The sequence below is a fragment of the Carassius auratus genome, chromosome 40 (genome assembly GCF_003368295.1).
Source record: "Carassius auratus strain Wakin chromosome 40, ASM336829v1, whole genome shotgun sequence".
Taxonomy (NCBI): Eukaryota; Metazoa; Chordata; class Actinopteri; order Cypriniformes; family Cyprinidae; genus Carassius; species Carassius auratus.
Window position 1 is genome coordinate 18031453 of NC_039282.1, and position 21463 is coordinate 18052915.

Genomic DNA, 21463 nt, shown 5'->3' on the forward strand with positions numbered 1-21463 from the left:
GATTGTATATTATTATTAGTAGTATCCAGAAAACTCTCGCTAAATCATATAATTGCGGAGATTATTGTTCAGATAATAGTTGAACCTTTATTTTGAAATACAAAAATAATTCGCTTATATTCACTTTCGATTCAAACAAGAGATGGTTTAAACTCACCGTAACATATTTGAACATCTTGTGAATAATTGTATCAACTGAACTGTCTCAATTAAACACATTTTAGCGTTCCTAAAGAGTGAAATATAATTTGCAGAAATTCTCACGAATTTATTTCCGTGTCGAAAGTGCTGCTGTAAAATCAATATTCTCACTGTCATTGGAAGGAGCATGGCGTGCGTCTTTTCTTAATCCCCCGTGAAGTTGCGTTTTACTCCGTAACAGTTTGTTCAGTCTAGGTAATTCAGTGGTCGGTGAATGTTGAGGTCAGTGCAGTAATGTCCGTGTACAGACCGCTGGTGTGTGTGCTCCGGCACGGGACAGCAGCGCGCGCCTGGAGGACAGTCACCACCTGGTCACCTGTAGGTGCTGCTTTCAATGCCAGAGTCCACAGGAGACTAGACCTCTTCCACCAAAACGTAGTACGTGCCTGTCTGGATCTGTGTCAGTGTAATGATTGTCCTTTATCAGAGTATTATACACACATGTGTCTGTCTGTCAGGGTCTGTTTGGAGTCCCGGAGCTCAGCTCTGCGGGGGGCTTCGAGCTGGTCCAGGACAGAGCTCTGCAGGAGACTCAGCAGCTGCTGGAGAAGGTCTGTCGCTGTCCTCCAGGAGCCCAGACCGTGGAGATATTTGACAAACTGTCAGACAGCCTGTGCCGAGTGGCAGACATGGTAAACCAGTTCAACATGCTGCATTTACATTAATGCATTCATTAATTCATAGAAGGGTATAGAAAACAAGAGCTTTAGAAGACTGATCTTCTCATTTGACAGTCAAAGCTATGACAGATTGAAGGATATGTGGTGTGTGTGTGTGTAGAAAGATCGATAGATAGATAGATAGATAGATAGATAGATAGATAGATAGATTTATATTTATGCATTTTTATAAACAAAATACAATAAAAACAGTAATATTGTGAATTATTATTGCAGTTTAAAATAGCTGTTTTCTATTTGAATATATTTCAGAATATTTATTAGTGTGATGGCTAAGATGAATTAAATAAAAGTTGTGCTGCTTAATCATTTTGTGGAAACTGTGATACGTTTTTTTCAGAATTTGATGAATATTTAAGTAAACAATTTTTAAAAAGCACTATTTGAAGTAGATTTCATCTGTAACATTATAAATGGCTTTGCTGTCAATCAATTCAATGCATCCTTGCTGAATAAAAGCAACAACAACAAAAAAACATTTGACTGGCAGGCAGCATGTTACATTTCAACATTGATGATAATAACAAATGTTTCTCCATCACTAAATCATCAAATTAGAAAGATTTCAGTGAAGACTGACTAAATTACATTTTAAAATAGTCAAATAGTAAACCATTTAAATATGATTTAAATTGTAAAACCTTCACAATATTATTGTCTTGCTGTATTTTGATCAATAAATCCAGCTTTGATGAGCAAAAGAGACTTCTTTCAAAAACATTAATAGCGTATATATCTAAATACAGTACATAAAAAATATCCTTTATATTTTCATTATATATATATATATATATATATATATATATATATATATATATATATATATATATATATATGTGTAAGATTTTTTAAATGTTAATCTTTTCTTTCTTTCTTTCTTTTTTGTAGGCAGACTTCATTAAAGTAGCACATCCCGACCCGTCATACCGGGAGGCTGCAGAAAAGACTTGTATAAACATTGGCACTATGGTGGAGAGGTGGGCATTGAATTTATATCCTCTTAATTAATTAATTAATTAATTTATTTATTTTCTGATATTTTTAATTTCTCTTATAGACTCAATACCAATGTTGATCTGTGTAAGAGCTTAAAGGACCTGCTGGATAACCAAGAGATCGTTTCCAAGCTGGACCCAGAAACCAGGTATAAATCAGACCTCTTATTTTATTTGAATATATCCACCTTATTTTTCCCATTAGAGCGTGCACGGACATTTGTAAAATTGAATGTGTCTGGCTTCCGGTGTCATCCACTTCCAGCTAATGTGCGCGGTACAAATCGGCTCGTTTTGCTGCTTGTTATTGCAAACTGGTGTTTTTTTTACTATATTATTTCAATGTTTTTTTCTTATTTATAAACACACTGGTTTGAAGCATAAACTATTTTGTTGCTTACAGCACCTATATATGTGACCTTGGACCACAAAACCAGTCTTAAGTGTCAATTTAAATAAGCTTTCCATTGATGTATGATTTGTTAGGATCGGATGATATTTGGCCGAGACACAACTAAAAAAAACCTGGAATCTGTGGGTGCAAAAAAAAAATCACCTTTAAAATTGTCCAAATGAATTCTTATCAATGCATATTACTAATCTAAAATTACGTTTTGTTATATTTACGGTAGGAAATGTATAAAATATCTTCATGATACATCCTTTCTTATCCTAAGATCCTTTCTTAATGTCCTAATGATTTTTGGCATAAAAGAAAAATGGATAATTTTGACCCATACAAGGTTTTTTTTGGCTATTGCTAAAAATATACCCCGAGACTGCTTTTGTGGTCCAGGGTCACATATAAGCTTTAACCACAGGCGTAGTAGATGAAACTTAAAATCGTATTTATTTTAATTTTGTTTATTTTTAAAAAAAGAATGTTTTAATATTAACACACTGTAATGTTTTATTCCTGCAGAAGAGTGGCTGAACTGTTTATGTTTGACTTCGAGATAAGTGGAATCCATCTGGATAAAAAAAAGGTCTGAACTGTTGTTTATGCTTCTGCATCTCGAGTGATCTCCGTGTGAGACCCAAAGCTATGCGTCTGACAGATTACGTTTGTTTTCCACAGAGGAAAGAGGCTGTGAACCTGAATGTGAAGCTGTTGGATCTGAGCAATCAGTTTCTGATGAGCTGCCACATGCCCAACCGAATCGAGAAGAGAGTTCTTCCTGAACACATTCACCAGCACTTCACTAAAGACGGGAATTACATTCAGATCGGAGGCCTGAACGCAGATGCGCCTGATGATCTGGTAGATCATTGTCCTTCATTAATAAAGTTGCATAAAGATTGATTCAAGTTAGGTTCAGGTTGCTCTGTTTTGGGGTGACTAGTGTTTTTGGTCCCTGCACTTGTTTTTCAGGTCAGGGAAGTTGCGTATAAAGTTTTCCTCTACCCAAATGAAAATGTGATGCACATACTTGAGGAGCTGCTGGCCTGTAGAAATAAACTGGCTCGCTTGGTTGGTTATGAATCGTATGCACACAGAGCATTGAAAGGAACCATGGCCAAAAGCCCAGGTAGACTTTATTCTTATTCTTATTTTTTTTTTTAAGTTTACTCATTTTCATTTTCTACCTTTAAACTTGAAATGTGAGAATGAGTTAATATTGTACAAACAATGTTATTATATTATATCGTATTATATTATAGGTCTGTTTCTCCACAGAGGCAGTTATGAGTTTTTTACAGCAGATCACAGACAAGCTCTCAGACAGGTTGAGTTTTCTCTCTTCTGTATTTCGTCGATCGCTTTAAGCTGCTGGTACATAATAATGAATATAATATGTGCAAAAGTTTTAATGTTTTTTTAGGAAGTGTAATATTTGATCTTATTCTAGCAGGTGCCTGTAGGTGTCACCGTCAACTGCGTTATTTATGGATAACATTGTGGCAATAATAAAGTCTAAACATTGTGTTGTGTTGGTGGCTTTGGTTCATAATTGTAAAAAACATGCACATGTAACTTTTGCGTAGGGTACATGTTTTTGCATTGTATATGTTATATAATATGTGGACTGGAATTTCTGTCAACTTTAGGACGAAAAAGGATTTTGAAATGATGAGGGAAATGAAGATGAAACTCAACCCCAGAAATCCCGTAAGCACTGCTCATTTATCTGCGATGTTTGGATGTTCATATAATCTGATTTCAGCTTGTAGAATGTTAGAAATGCACAATTTTGCAAACTGAAATCTTCCTCTGTAGGAGCTAATGCCATGGGACCATCCGTATTTCAGTGGTGTGATACGTGCAGAAAGGTAGGAGTTACATGAATCAAAAGTGAGAAGAAAGACGTTGTTGATGATGTTACAGATGTGTCCTGATTCAAATAAACGCTTTTCTTTTGTACATTCTATTAATCAAAGAACCCTAAAGAAAATGTATCAAGGTTTCCATAAAAATATTAAGCAGCACATCATTTGTGCTGCATGATTTCTACTTTTATTTTCACATTCTTGTCATTTCTCTTTTGTAGTCTGTAAAAAAAGAAAGAAAAAAAAGGTTTATTTATTTATTTATTTATTTATTTTTTTGGAAAAAAGTGTTCCTGTGGCTCAGTGGCAGAGCATTGCATTAGCAGCGCAAAAGGTTGTGGGTTCGATTCCCAGGGAACACTTGTTAGATAAAAACTGTTATAAAAACAAAGTCGCTTTGGGTAAAAACATCTGCTAAATGCATGCATTTATTTTAAAATCTGTGCATTGACGTTAAGGCTTTACTAACATGGCATGTTGTGTTTTATCTCTGCAGATTCAACATCGAGCCAAGCCTGTACAGTCCGTACTTCTCTCTGGGAGCGTGTATGGAAGGTCTGAATGGTCTTTTCACACAGCTGTATGGTGTATCTCTGCTGGCTGAGCAGCCCAGTGTTGGGGAGGTCTGGAGCGAAGATGTGCGCAAGCTGGTGCGATCACACTTTTGTGCTTGAATATCAAACCTAGTGGACTTAAATAAGAGCTCATCTACGGGTCAAGGCAACTTCGTTTCTAATGTCACATTGTGCATTGTTCCTTCAGGCTGTGGTGCATGAAACAGAGGGACTGCTGGGATACATCTACTGTGACTTCTTCTACAGACCGGACAAACCTCACCAGGTAAAGAAGGATTTTGATAGCCCATCTACTTCTAGTGCCATTGGTTTGTCCTTCAATAAGTATTTGTTACACAACATCATGCAATCATTCACTCAACTAATTCATTCAAAAACATTGATTCATTTGGGAAAACATTACTTAATGGGGAAGTCATTCATTTTTCCAAAGAACCTGCTTTGCGTGACGCTAATCTGCATTGATTGGTTGATTTAATTTCCATTTCATCACACCTGTAATGTCTGATAAAGCAGTGTTTGTAAGCGCAGTGCTGCTTTGCGTACAGCCGTACTGGAGGAAACGGCTATTTTTACCACACCAAAAACAGCACCTGGTGTTGTTTCCTAGTGGCTAAATGAATCAGTGTGCTAATTTTCCATGTTGATGTCAACATGAAACAGCTTGGGATTAGTTTTAAAAACAACTCTTTTCAATGATTCAGAGTCCACTCTTTCTTTTGAGAGACAATAATACGCTGTGTACTAGGGCTGCACGATTCTGGATAAATTGAGAATCACGATTTTTTGATCTCATATAGAGATCACGATTCTCCTACGATTCTTTATTATTATTATTACTATTAACATTATCATTATCACAAGTATATAAATTAATGATTTTATTTTGCAAGGATTCTTTAAATTGATCAAGTGTGACAAAGACATTTATAACAAAATATTTCTATTACACACAATTATTGTTCTTCTGAACTTTCTATCAAAGAAACCTGAAAAAAATCTACTCATCTGTTTTCAACATAATAATAATAATAATAATAATAATAATAATGTTTTTTTTGAACGGCAAAACAGCATATTAGAATGATTTCTGAAGATCATGTGACACTGAAGACTGGAGTAATGATGCTGAAAATACAGCTGCACACCACAGAAATAAATTACATTTTAAAATACATTCAAGTGAAAGCAGTTATTTTAAATGGTAAAAATATTTCAAAACTTTACTGTTTTTGCTGTACTTTGTATCAGATAAATATAGTTTGGTGAGCAGAAGAGACTTTAAAAAAAACATTACACATCTTATGGTTCAAAAACTTTTGACTGGTAGTGTATATATAATATATTTAAAACCCCAGTTTTTTTAATATTAGAATGATGAAAAAGTTGTTTAGATCACTGATTCAACGACTCACTCATAAACCTACTACACTTTTTTCATTTCTGGATGAATCAGCGTTTTTGAACGATTCTCTTGAATGAAAAATTAATTCATTGACAAATAAATTAAGACACTTGTCGCCACCTATTGGTGAAACAATGCAATCGACACAAACTTTATTTAAAGCGCAGTACTTTGAAAAGGGGATTTGTTATATTTTGATCGCTGCCATATAGACATCAATGTTTATATTTAAACTATAAACTTTATCCCAGTATTTCTGTGATAATATAAATGACTGTAAGACAGATATAATACTGTGTAGTTGAAAAGACTGTTTGTGAAGATGTTTCTTAACCAAACATGGTAAGAGCTCTCTCTGTGTCAGCGGCAGCGCGCGCACGGATTTGAATGATCCGGTAAGACTTTGTCAAAGGTTTAACAGACTCGGGGAATCGTTGTCTTTTAGAAATGAGATCGAGAGGGTGTCTGAATCGAGATCGCGATCTTTTAACGATTAATCGTGCAGCTTTACTGTGTACTGTCAGATTTAAAACTTTGCACAATGTTTTCATTCACTTAGAGCAGTGTTACACACTGCATGAAAGGTCATGTTCAAAAATCCATAATAGGGGCACTTTAAGGAAAAACTTGCGGTCATTATGCGGGAGTCATTGAATGATTCACTCAAGCGATTTGTTCAAAAAACACTGATTCACTCAGGAATAAAACTGATTCATTCAGGAATTAAATTAATTTTATTGCAGTCAATCAGTTTTGATCATGTGTGTGCCTCTCAGGACTGCCACTTCACTATTCGTGGTGGAAGGCAGCTGGAAGACGGACAGTATCAGCTGCCGATAGTTGTCCTGATGCTGAACCTGCCTCACCCGACTCGCTCTGCTCCCACACTGCTCAGCCCGGGCATGATGGAAAACCTCTTCCATGAGATGGGCCACGCCATGCACTCCATGCTGGGACGCACCCGCTACCAACATGTGACGGGTATGACATGATGACTACCAAAATGAGCTCTTTTTGTTTAGATTTGTGGTTCTGCTTCAGCTTTGAAATGTGCATGTAGCAGCACAATCACAGTGATCTTGTTTCTGTCTTTAGGAACACGGTGTGTCACTGATTTTGCAGAGGTTCCTTCTATTCTAATGGAATATTTTGCTGCGGACTATCGTGTGATCAGTCAGTTCGCTCGCCACTATCAGACTGGACAGGTACACTCTACGCTGCTCTGTTCATGCCGGTCGTGATCAGTATGAGCAGCATTTCAAAACTCATTTTGAATTCAACGCAAGTCACTTTTTTTCAACGAATCGTAACTGATGCTTCAAACGTTTCAGAATGTCTTCATATTACTTTCTGAAGTAACTTTGTGCTCATTTTGGGGTGAACAGTTCATGTAAATGAAAATGTGATGTATGATTATCTATATCGTTTCTCACAGCCTTTGCCTCAAAGCATGGTGGCCCGTCTTTGCGAGTCCAAGAAGGTCTGTGGTGCGGCTGACACTCAACTTCAGGTACCATACGATCTCATTCAGAACTGAGAACAAACTCCAACATTACCACATCACAATTGTGGAGAATAAAATAAAACATAAATGACCACAAGTTTCGTAGGAGAGAGAATTATTTTTAAAACTGGTGTGCACAGGGTCATACTGTAAGCATGCACTGTTTTTAAAAGTATTAGTTGGTACTGATAACTACTTTTTAACTCTGCTCTGATGTGATGACGCAAATTATTATATATATATTTTTTTCACAGTAAAGCTCCAGTATTAATTGTAAAACCAGGCATGAAAATATTTAAAGGGTACATAACACACAGTTTCACCTAATCTCATGTTAATCTTGAGGACCTATAGAGTAGTACTGCATCCTTCATATTTCCAAAAAGTCTTTAGTTTTATTATATTTATTAAAGAAAAATACAACTTTCAGATTCTTTCCGGAAAAAGCCGAGTTCCTGGAGGCGTGCCGTGGGCGGAGCTATAATACTGATGTTTTGTGTTGTTTCCATTAACATATATTCACTTATGTGCTGATTTCCAACAAAATACAGGAATCTGATGCAATTGTACTTCCATGAATGGGGTCTTTTATCACAGGGACGGCTCCATGTTTTAATAGCAAACGATGTGCAAATCCAGCGTCGACTTAGGCCTTGTTTAAAAAACATTCGTCACTCAAATGAACAAAACACACTTGATACACTCCGGAAAAACAAACTGCATCCACTGTTCATGTAACGCTGGGTTCTTGGGGAAGCTGAACACGGTAAACTTTCCCTCACATCCAAAAACGCACTTATTTGGAGGCATTCTCAAACAAATCATGCGCAGCGCTACAGATGATTTTGAAACGTGTTGATGTGCGCGGTCTCGCTCTCCTCCGGTCAATGTGTGTGCGCCGGCGTGCTTTTTCGGGAGAAATTAATGCTCATATAAGGAGTTCCACTCTCGTCTACGTCATTAGATCCACAATTGAAAAAAAAAAAAAAAAATTCTCAGTCATTCTTCTAAATTATTTTTTTAAACTTTGGCCATGTTTATTATGAGAATCCATCTCTTTAACACTGTGAACAACTCTGAATACACGAAACACCGTTGTACCCTTCCCCATTTAACTGAATTAATTTAATTAATTTTAATCAATGAAGGTAATAATTCTGTACTTTTAAAATTTAGCATTTAATAGACACCGTTAGGAAGAATCGATTTGGAAAATATACTCTCTGATATTTTCTGCTTCCAAAAATGAAATGGCTAATATTGAACAATAAATAATGTAGAAAAATTCAAGTTTATTCGTATAGCGCTTTTAAAGATACAAATCATTGCAAAGAAACTTTACAGGAAATCCAGGTTCTATGATATTTAGTAGTAGCTTGTCAGTGGTGACTGTCAGTTTTTGTGCACATGGCAGAAATTTTCTTAAATTAATAAAAGACGTAGTCAAACAGACGATGGATTCATAAATGGTTTGTTGAATGGTTTGTTGAATGGTTTCTAATCTGTAAATGGTTCTCTTCAGGTTTTCTATGCAATCATGGATCAAGTTTATCATGGAAAACCCCAGAATCGATCAACTACAGACATCATGATAGACATGCAGAAGAAGTATTACGGCCTGCCATATGTCACCAATACAGTACGTGTTTCATTTCAATCAAATGTTTCTTTTTCTGCCAATTCTTTGAATTTTCTAAATCAGTATAGGAAATCTTGTCTTAGGCATTATATATGGTCTTAAGGATAACATTGAATTATTTGATAGTTATTTAATGTTTCCTAAAACTCAGTGTTTCACAAAAAGCACATCTCCCATACTGTGTGTAGGTGGTCTGTTGCCCTGAGATGAAGTGATCCATTGCCGTTACTGAAGTTAATGAATGTTTGGGAGTCGTTCCTTGACTAATCCATAATAACATCTTATTCTTCCGCTACTGGAGTACAAAAACACATAAACACACTGAGGTAGTTTAGTCGTGGCCCCTTTCCTGCCGTGTGGTTTTCTACATCTTTCACAGACACCGCACGGTTAAAGGATTAAAATGCTTTTTTTGTGCAATAACAAAGCAGAGATATAACTTGAAGAAGCACTCCCTGGGGGAAATATTTGAAACTGTTCTCTCAGAGTCTTTTTGGAAGGGAAAAAACTGCTTTTCTCAGCTCTCAGAGAAGGCCGCCTGAGAGCTGGAGCCATCTAAAACACATTTTATTTCAGAATGGCCTTCACAAAGCGTTGATCCTGGCCTGTAATTATGTGGAGCCACTGGAAATCAGGCCTCCCCCCAACTCTAAATATTCCCCTCTCTCTTTAATTGCTTCAGCCATAATGTCTTTACCTTCCTCTAAATCACCCAGCTTCCCTCTTTTTATCCGTTATTACAGCCTCTCACGGGAACGCAGCTAATAGTATGTGTGTGTGTCTCTGGTTCCTGTGGGATGCATGTTTTATTGACTACTAAAGAACAACCGAAAGCGTTCCTCAGTCCACAAACGGCTGTTAAACTCTCCTCATGTAACTCTATTGAAGAATGAAAGCTCTTTTGAAACGCATCATTTTGTTGCGGTAAAGATATAAAACCAGAGTTTTTCATGACACACATGGGAACATTTGCATTGATCCGTCCTTCCAAGGTACACTAACCTTAAAAGGATCGGGGCAGTAATTTTCCTTCATTTCCAGCATCATTGATCCAGTCTTCAGTGTCACATGATCCACATGACACTTGTGCTTCTTAATTGGGTTCCTGTAGCTCAATTGGTAGAGCACTGCTCTATCAAGCGCAAGGTTGTGGGTTCGATTCCCCGGGAACACATGATATGTAAAAATGTGTAGCCTGAATTCACTGTAAGTCACTTTGGATAAAAGCGTCTGCTAAAAGCATAAATTTAATTCACTTTTACATTTAAAATAATATGTTGTTGTTTTTTGTTTTTGTTTTTCCCCAGGATTTATTGATGTACAGTTTATATACACTTTGTAGTTTCTGTAAAATGGTCATTATTTCAAGAGTACTGACCTGAATAAGATATTTCACACAAAAGACGTTTACATATAGTCCACAAGAGAAAATAATTGTTGAATTTATAAAAATGAACCCGTTCAAAAGTTTACTTGCCCTTGTTTTTTTAACACCGTGCCGTTTCCTGAATGATCCTCAACATCAAGCTTACCAAACTGAGGTAGCCTTTTATGTCTTGCCACAAATGGCTCAAGAGTTTCATGCTAATATGAGATATTAAAAGATTGCGGCCAATGACCGATTATGATTCACATAGAGAGCTGTATTTACAGTTGTTTGACTTCTGTTGACATTGATTCGACTGATACCACGGCATTGATTGTGTTCGGGAGGATAATGTCAGCTGTTAGAAACGTGGACCAGATGGAAGTTCTTGTCCTGTTGCTAATATTTGGGAATATTCACACACAGAGTTACATTCCTCTGGCTGCTGAGATGCATCACGGGATGCAAGGAGCAAGTCCAAAAAGCGTGGTAATGCCATGTTAGATTTGATCGTTTTTGTTCGTTCAAGGCCCATATCTAAAGTTCTGTGAATCTGAGGATCTTATAAATGTACATTTTTAATAATCTGATGGCCAGCAGCTTGACAGGACCCATCTGCAGTGGAAATATTTCCATAATGCAATACAGATTTTAGGCGGGTGTTGATAGTCAAGTAGCTGTTCTGCTTTTGCTAATGTCTAGCTTTCAGATGTTTCAGTACTGGAGGAGTGCATTTGAGCTTACTGTAGTCATTAGGGGCCATATGGGATATGTCTCACTGAGACTCTGGGGTTTAACTCTGTGTTATACAGCAGTTGCACCTTCTCCAACCATAACGTGTCTCTCATAGTGCTGTTTACACAACCCTGGCTCTCTTCAACATCTTTCAGAGGAACACTTAACACACTCATTCTGGCTCAGAAACTGTCCAACATGTCCCTTAGTAATCATTAGAGCCAGATGTCTTTGCAGGGTCCTTAATATCATGTAGCAGGATAGCAGTGCATTTATAATGTAGTCACTACAACAGTACGTAGTTATATAACACGTGTATCTGTAAGATTTTCTGCACAGATGGTTGCAACGTTTTAATGTAAATTGTGTAATAAGCAAACTTTAAATAAGCCTTGCACCCAGGTCCTGTGATAAGAGCAAATGGTCTCTAATGTATAGACGACTCATTGAGCTTTGTTTTGTTTGTTTCTTGGTTTATTGTTTTCTTAGTTTATTTATTCATTTATTTTTGTTTGTTTGTTTCCTGGTTTGTTTTTCTTTGTTTCTTGTATTGCTTTTTGTTTTGTTTGTTGGTTGATTTGTTTTGTTACTTTTTTTTTTTTTTCTTAATTTGGTTTGATTTGTTTTGTTGCATCTTAACAAATGAATGCATTCAAACCGGGAGCAGGAGCGTCTCGTGAGCAGCGTTGAAATTATGGTTTTGAGTTTTTTTTTTTCTGTGCGCTGCTCACGCTCAGTTAAAGCACAGCACACCTGTGATTGACTAAATAAATATGATTTTACACAAAAAGTGCTAAAAATGCACAGAACAAGCATGTCTAGTGTGTTTTAACAAGAATTAGAGTATGCCAGAAAAGAAAATGAAAAAACGTTAAAAACAGCAGATCCTATAATCGAATAATGACTGGAACGACATGATTGGAACAGGTTTTTTTTGTGGTTAACCAATTACATATGAATCCCCTTGTTGACAAACTTTGAAGACTTGCAAGTTGATAACTGGCCAACTTTTAAAAACAAGATGATAGTTTTTAGCTTCCAGTGTGAATACTCTCACGAGTCTGCAGCTGCAGTGACGCTGACGCGAAGCTCAAGCTTGCAGGGTGAAACAGGCGTTCGTTTGTGTTGGGATTCTTGGTTTGCGTCATTTGTTGTTGTTTTTTTGTTTGTTTGTTTTCTTTGTTTCTCTGTGTACTGTTTTGTTTTTTTTATTTATTTTTTGTTTGTGTGTGTGTGTTTTTCTTTTTTTTTTTTTTTGTTGTTTTGTTTTGTTATTCTTTGAAATGTTTATTCTTTCTCTTGGATGTCAGTTGTTTGTTTAACGTAGTAACCAATAAATCCCTTTATCTTCTGTATGATGCCACAGCTTATTTAAGTTTATTTTAATGTATTTTATTTGAAGTCTGTATTATTATATTTTATAGAATTCTATCATTTGTGACCATTATTAAAAGAAAACCAGAGAAATCATTATATATATATATATATATATATATATATATATATATATATATATATATATATATATATATTAGTGGTGGGCCATTATCGGCGTCAACGTGCTGCGTTAGTGTGAGACTCTTATCGGGTAATTAAAAAAAAATATCGCTGTTAATCTATTCTCAAAGTTGTGTTGGGAGCTGGGTCTATACTACGCAAGCTATTATGACTTTCACCTTGATTTTTTAGCGCGGATGGGTTTGTTGTGTTTTGTTTTGGGGGAGGGTTTTGGTTTGTTTTTGTATTAAAATAACATTGATATGAAAATGTAAATTTATATGCTCTTTCTTTTTTAATTTAATTTATCAGATACAGTAGAGATTCATGTGTTTTTAGGGGGATGGGGTTTTAAATCTCCTTCAGTTTAGTCAGATTCAGGCATGTGTGTCTTGCGTGAGCACCAGGGCTGTGTCGAGACGGCATGTGAGGGCCACAGAAACAGATTTGAGTGTGGTCCACTTAACATTCACTGGCTCCACACATCTGTAAAGACTGAGATGATGAATGTCTTTCTTCGTTCAGTCTCTCTCCAACCATCTTACTTGCTGATTTTTATGAACCCAGACATCCAGTTAGATTAGCCGTAGCTATAAACTGATATTATCATATACGAAAAGGTTCGTTGCCCCTATTTACTGTCATCTAGCATAGTGTGCTCGGTTCATTTCCTGCAGGGATAATGGCAACAGCGGGTGTCTAAGCACGTCTCCATCTCTCAGCGGTGCGTTTGAGCTCCTGAGCTTTCAACACAACTCTAGTCTGTGTTTTAATAGCAAAATACTTCCCCAACTTGCACCCACCCAAAACATTATCAGTCTCTTTCATTTAGCTCAGAGTAACGTATCCACTGGAATAGCCTTTGCACCATTTGTGCTCTGGGAATGTAAATATTTAGTGATGAATATGGTCCTGAAGGCATTGTGTGGCAATAGCTTGACTCTTTCATTTAGTTGAGTCACTTCTGCAGCTGAGATATTGAATGTTGTTAGCATCAGCATGTTTCCAGGTTAGGAAATAACTTGGCACGGGTTTACAGCGATGTAACGGGAGTATTCCTACGGCAGCTTGTGATTATTTCAGCTGTGTCTGTGTCTGCAGGCCTGGCAGCTGAGGTTCAGTCATCTCGTCGGCTACGGGGCGAAGTACTACTCGTACCTGATGTCACGAGCAGTGGCCTCCATGGTGTGGAAGCAGTGTTTCTATAAAGATCCCCTCAACAGGTTCGTGAAAGACACATGCATTCGTTTTAATGTCACTATAACCCTCTCAGTTTTTCACTAAAGTTTATACACTCTTTACCCTCTGGTGTTGTTCGAAAGGTTGATTGGACCTGAATAAAAATCACACTTCTACTGTTTAAAAATGTCCTGATTGGAAATGAATGGAAAGCTAACTTCATGTCGTAGAAACGTAGCTGCACCCAAACGAAATCTTACTGAAAGCTCATTTTTTGAGATATCAAACACAACTTGTTTAGATTTATGGCTTTGATTTTATTTCAGTTTTAGAGTGAATCATGAACTAATGGAACCTTATTGTATCAAATTTGTTATTTATTTAAAATGTAATTTTTATTTTATTTTATTTTTTTTTGTGCCTTTTTCATATCAATAAACTTGTTTTGTTTTTTTAAGTCGAGTTTCACTTTGTCTTCACTTCAGCAAAAATCTGCCAGTTGCCTTCTTTAAAGAGAGACCAAACTTAATAAAATAATTCTATATTTATAACAGTTTATATTCAAAAATATGCTCAGAAGGTGGTTAACAGGTTAAAAAAAATTTAATTGTAACTATTCTACAAATATAATTTTATACCATAAAGTCCCCTAAAAATACACAATATTATATTTTTAAAAAATTATATATATATATATATATATATATATATATATATATATATATATATATATATATATATATATATATATATACACAAATCTATCTATCTATATATATATGTATAAAGGAAAAAATAAAGGTTGTACAATATATTTTATCCATGGATGTTAAAACCATAGATGCCAGTTTAAATAGTGCATGCAACCATGAAATTCATCTAATGAATGAGATCTGTATGCCATACTGCATTAAATTACTTGATATATTTGTTTAGTTTCCCCCAAAACAGATAAACTGTACATTATAAATGTCCATATCTGCTACAAGTGTATTATTATTAATATTATTATTATTATTATTATTATTATTATTTTTAGGATTTAAGAGTGTACTAACTTAAAGAGGTCCACGAATTTAACATGCACAGACCGAAAACCACAAAACTCCTGATTTAATTTCATGGGGTCTTTAAAAATAGCAGGGTATCTTAACTACTCCACTGTGGTTTTGTTCTTTAGCACTTCCTTTTGTTTGGACAGTTTTGGACATGTCAGGGAACATAAGGGTTTCTGGGCTGGGTTTGTGGGAGTGATGCTGGTAGTGTAAAGTAAAGCTCTGTCTGATCACGCTGTTGCAGGGAAACCGGAGAGCGTTACCGCAGAGAGATGCTGGCTCATGGGGGAGGGAAGGAGCCCATGCTGATGGTGGAAGGTAAGAGGAGAGAATGAGCCCAGTGTCCGTTCACCAGACTCAACTTGTTCTCTCTCTTAGTGCATGTTCTTGGTCTTATACTGAATGATTCATCAGTGCATGCTTATAACTAGAAAAGTGCCCCAGTAATGTCAAAATGTATTAACTTACAATAAATTGCCAAGAGGCTATTTATATTACAGCAATAATAGAAACTAAGAATAGATTACTATTGGGATAAATGAAGATGCTCTCTGGATGACAAATTTACCAGCCCTGGTATTGTTGAAAAAAAAAAAAAAAAAAAAAAAGATCCTTTTTGATGAACTGTGATAGTTTTAACTCCTATAACTCTATAATTTATTTTTGAATATATTTTTCATTGACTGAGGTCAGATTTATTTATTTATTCATTTATTTATTTATCAAATGTAAACTTAAAAAAAAAAAATTCAAATTATTTTTATTTGTTGTTCAAATAAAATTTAGTTAATAACATTCTATTATTTTTCACTTGTTTCTTTAGTAGCTGGTATGGTGTTTATGGTATTTAATTTAATTGTAACTTTTTTATTAAGTTTACCATTTGAATTTTATTTTCCAAATTTCATTTTAAATGATACAATTATAATATTAAATATTATGATTCAGTTATTGAGCACAATAAAAATAATAAAAATAATTGCATATTGGTATCCACTGACATTTCTACACAAGTGTGTTCACGTCCTTATTTTCGGATTCCTTAGCTACTTCTGTAGTATTTGTCACTGTTAAGTGTCCGGTTCAGAGGGGTTCTCCTCCCCCCTCCTCTGTCCCGGATCTCAGTGGAACAAGAGCCACCCCTGAGAGAGCCTGTAGCCTGGGCTGTTTTCATCTGCCGGGCCCCTGCTCCTCGCTGGCCGGACCCCAGGCCTCTGGTGCTGAAAGGTCCAGGCTGGATTAGACGGCATAGCAGAGAGAGGAAAGTGACGGACTGACGGCCACGCTGACTGAAGCCCTGTGTTCTCCAGCCATTCTTCAGCCACAGAGCCGTCTTTCATGGCCCTCAGCTTTCCCAGGGACCTCTATTTTAGTGGCGAAGGACAGACTGAAAGAACAATAGCTGACTCGAGCACCTGGGCTGGGATGTGTTTTAGCACTGTGGCACACAGATGGGTGCATGCATGAGTTTCAGACCGAAGATCACAGGAGGGTAGGGTTCACCTTAGTTTCAAACATTCCTCAATAGGAAAAAAATTGCATTTATATTCATCTATAATGTGTCAAAAAGAAAATCAGATCCTATAAATAAAATCACAAACGTTAGATTTGCATTTCCTGAAAATAGAAAGGTAGAAAGAATAGCAATTTTTTTTTATATTTATGTTATGTTTGGCATAAATGCCTGAGAGGAGCTTAATCGTTGCCATGCTACTTAGTAAGTCTCTTGTTTTCAGTCAGCTGCACACAGGAATCAACATGTTGACACATAGTATTGTGTAAAGGCAAGTATAAATAGTTAAAGGGGTCATGAACTGAGAAATCTAAAATCGCTTGATGTTTTGAGGTATAAAAGGTCATTGTGCTATAAAAACATAGTGTAAATCTGAAAACAGCTTCTATTGAAGTAAATCTGCCCAAATTGACAGCTTGTGGAATGTGCCACTTCATGTGTGGTTAAACCCCGCCTCCTCAAATGAAATATGCAAATTTCATAATGACATCACTGCTGCTTGGTTTTGAATGCTGAGCATTCTATCAGTGTGAATCAATAGGAGGTGTATATACTTAAAGTACATAAAAATAAAATAAAAAAAGCACTATCCACTATTATATTTAATATATTAAATAATATTATTATATAGTACTGAAATATAGTGAGGTCCAAAATCCCAGTCTACAATTATATACAGTACATTTTATATATATATATATATATATATATATATATATATATATATATATATATATATATATATATATATATATATATATATATATATATATATATATATATATATATAAAAGAAAGATCTTTATAAAATTGGAAGAAAAAAAGTCAGAACTGTAATATTATACATTTGCAATTACTTTATATCTTTAGAAAAAATAAATATACAAATTCCATACAAATTCATACCCTCATAACATAATTTGTATTATTACAAGAAGTCAAAATTGCGAGACGCATACTCAGAAATCTGTGAAACAATAGTTATGTGATATAAACTAAATTATAAATCGTATAAATGATGTTCATGTAGATATATTATTATATCTATATGAACAATCTTTTTTCCAAAGTTCATATCTGAACAGATCTAAAGCCTCATGATTCATACGTACAGTGGCATAATCCCGAAACTTGAGCTTTCTTTGAATTTTGATAAATGTTCTTTTTTGGACCGAGCGTTGAGACCTCCAGTTTTAATTAGAGAGTCAGTGATGAAGTAATTCCAGCCTTCAGGTAGATCATGAGCTTAGTGCATTCAACTCGTGACTTGTTTCAAATAGTTCGAAACGCAGGCGTGCGTCAAAGCCGTGGAGCAAGCAGAAAATCTCTTGATCTGCTGGGAGGGAGGCTGTAATTATCTTCTTAGTCTTTAAACATTGCTCAACTGGAGTTGAAGCAGTGTTCATTAGAGACCAGGACCACTGGACCTCAGTCTGTGGGTTTCTCAGAGCACGTAACATTGAACTCAGGTCAGAAGACTTCATTTAGTGTTTAATGTCTTTGACCTGGTTTGACCTCTTGATAATCCTGTCATGTTCCACCATGTCTGTGCCCACGTAAGTGCACAAGCTCAAGGTGTGGAGGCTCACAGGAGCCAACAGGGATTAATTGAAGAGAGATGAGTCTGTGTGGCTTTGATGTGCCCTCCAATCCCAGTCAGGAGCTCTTCTGACCAATCACAGAGAGCCTCCTCATGCAGCACACAGCTGGGTTGTAGAAAGGCCCTTTGATTCGTAAGAAGACACACACAATACCCCTGCGCTGATGAATATGGCGAGTCTACCCATCCTTGCAAATGTCTGATCCTGTCAGTTTAATCATGTTCCCACATAAAAAAGATGAATTATTTCTCAGTGGTGTGGTTAAACTTTAGTAGTGGGATTGCTTGTTATAAGACCTTCGATCATATATAGCTTTTTTTTTCATATTTGTTTAATATTTTTGCTTTTTTTAAATAATCTATTTATTATAATTTTTTAACATTTCACATATATGCCATTGTTCAAAATGTTGGGGTTAGATAAGATTACGTTTTTTGGGGAGATATATATGTGTATATATATATACACACAGTACAGACCAAAAGTTTGGGGACACCTTCTCATTCAAAGAGTTTTCTTTATTTTCATGACTATGAAAATAGTAGATTCACACTGAAGGCATCATAACTATGAATTAACACATGTGGAATTATATACATAACAAAAAAGTGTGAAACAACTGAAAATATGTCATATTGTAGGTTCTTCAAAGTAGCCACCTTTTACTTTGATTACTGCTTTGCACGCTCTTGGCATTCTCTTGATGAGCTTCAAGAGGTAGTCACCTGAAATGGTCTTCCAACAGTCTTGAAGGAGTTCCCCGAGAGATGCTTAGCACTTGTTGAACCTTTTGCCTTCTGTCTGCGGTCCAGCTCACCCCTAAACCATCTCGATTGGGTTCAGGTCCAGTGACTGTATATATTGTTATTTTATTTAGTCATTATAATACATTATTTGAGAATTATAAAGTTGGATATATATGCGTTTTTTTTTTTTTTTTTTTTTACATTATACAAAGTATTTACAGTTGAAGGTATTTACATGACTCTAAACATAACTTAAACATGATCGGTTTGGCACACAAACACTGACACGTTGTAATTGCTTTAAATGATCTCTAGATCATTCCAGAGATGAAAGGAAACAATAATGCAGCCCAACTCTAAGAAATCACTCATGTAAATCTCATCCTGAACATTTATCCCATATCTTTATTCTTCCTGGATATGGCCTTCGTTTAATTTGTATATTTTTTTAGTTTTGGAAAAGGAAAAGTGAGTCTGGATTGGGTTGTCGTCTGAATCCTCTCTGGAGTGAGCTCAGGAAATGGGCATCATTATAGAAAGTGCTGTTGAAGCAGGAGACGTCTAGTCCCTGTGTGATTAAAGCATCTTCAGCTCTCTGAACAGCATCTGTGGCTGCAGCATTCAGCTTAAAAACAAACCTGTTCAGCCGGAGGAGCTAATGCTTACTTTTACCGTCATAATGCCGGCAGTCGAAGACAGACAGGTGATTATATAAGCGGCAGGTTTTAATACTACCTCCGTCTTATGGTTCATGCCCAACTCATGTCAAGTACGTCAGAATCCACCAAATCCAGAGCCCAGAGAATATAAATGGGACATGATGATGGGAAAAAAAAAAAGTGTGATGGGAGGAAAAATTATATTTCAGTGCTTTTGCATTGTCTCGCAAAACTTTTTGATTTCTTGCAAGGTAATGCAAAATTTCTCTAGGGCACAGTGTAGATTTGCAAGAGAGAAAATGATTTGTGAGTGAATGCAGAGTTTCATTATACAGATCTTGTTAAATTTGTTTCATTGTATGATTTATTAATTGGGAAAGATACATATCAGCGTTTCTTTTAACATTTGCATGAGATTTTAGTGCAACCTGTATCTGTGTGGACTTGGCCTCTTCTGTATATGTGTGTGTGTGTGTGTGTGCCTGCTTAACCATATTTTGGGGACAAATATGTACCCAAAACCTGACATAATCGCCAAAAAACACCATTTGGGGATGTAAAACTGATATAAAAATAAACTAAAAGCTTTTTTGAAATCGTAAAAATGCTGAAAGTTTTCTGTGAGTTGTGGGTTTAGGTTAAAAAAAGTGTATAACTATCTGTATATAAAAACAGTAGAAGTCTATCTAAAGTCCCCAGTTAGATGTGCGAAGTGTGTGTGTTTGTGTGTGTGTGTGTGTGTGTGTTTTAGAGGAGACCCAAGGGGGAAGGGAGGAGGGCTTATTTACATTGGCAGCTATTCAAGGGGAAATGAGCAGACTTCAAAGCAGAGAGGAACTGTAAATCGAGTGTGCACAGTTTAGCAGATATGAGCTGCACTGTAGACAGTAGATATCTCTCAACCCGTGGTTTTAAATGTCTCTGCCAGTGTAAATGCTGCTCAGATTTACAGTGCTCCTTTGAAGTTAGCATTATTTAATGCAAAGTATATATATTAAACAAGTCATTAACAGAGGAAAATGCTCCTGCTAAAGCTTGAGAGGGTGTGTGTAACTGGAATCTGCGCCTCTTGTTTCGTGTCCAGGCATGTTGCAGAAAAGACCCTCCATCGAGGACTTCGTCAGCGCCCTCGTGTCTGATCTGGACCCTGACTTTGAAACCTTCATCATGGACTCCGAGAGCTGAGCCATTTTTCATCGCAGTATCACTTTATCTTCCTCACTGTACTGAGCACCGTTAGTATTCACGTTTAGAGAGAGGACTCTATTCATGAACCAAAACTGAACGATCTCACAGCAGTGCATTGTGGGAGATATATATATCTCAGTGAATCTCAGAAAACATGTCAAGAACTTGTCCAGGTCATGTTTCACATAAAAAATCAGGAGGAAACAGAAATGCATGTGTTCTATTTGTTTGCTCATTCACCAAAATAAATCAATAAAAATAGTCATAAATGCAGAATAAATATTAAGTGTTTTATACATCACACTATATTGGTGGGACTACATGTAATAATTACAAAATGTAATTTAAGTATGAAATTTAATTATTAATAAAATGTTTAATAACACTGGTATCATTCCTTTCATTTATTTAACATTATTACCAAAAAAAAAATATTTTTACTGATTTTGCAAGGGGGAAATGTTTGTGAGTACAGGCTATAAATGTATATATAATTCATTTAATAATTCAAAAAAATGATATATCCGTGTGCGTGAGAGAGATAAAAAAAGTGGTTTAATACTGTTAATAATGAAACATATTTTTTTGTCCTCAAAAAAGGACTGATGTTAATTTACTCCTAGTGTACATCTAAAAATACAGTGCTTTGTTTATTAA

General features: G+C 35.8%; 1 protein-coding gene across 1 annotated transcript; it reads left to right on the forward strand.

Moving 5' to 3' along the window:
* The first annotated feature begins 288 nt into the window (after positions 1–288).
* On the forward strand, positions 289–21191 carry mipepa (mitochondrial intermediate peptidase a). The gene is made up of 19 exons (XM_026226936.1): positions 289–579; positions 660–833; positions 1770–1858; positions 1939–2025; positions 2799–2862; positions 2955–3137; positions 3249–3405; positions 3555–3603; positions 3926–3986; positions 4095–4147; positions 4641–4794; positions 4907–4984; positions 6901–7105; positions 7220–7329; positions 7560–7634; positions 9151–9267; positions 13967–14088; positions 15344–15417; positions 20703–21191. The coding sequence occupies exons 1-19, from the start codon at positions 436–438 to the stop codon at positions 20801–20803; spliced, it is 2097 nt and encodes a 698-aa protein (XP_026082721.1). The 5' UTR covers positions 289–435; the 3' UTR covers positions 20804–21191.
* The last annotated feature ends 272 nt before the right edge of the window (positions 21192–21463 follow it).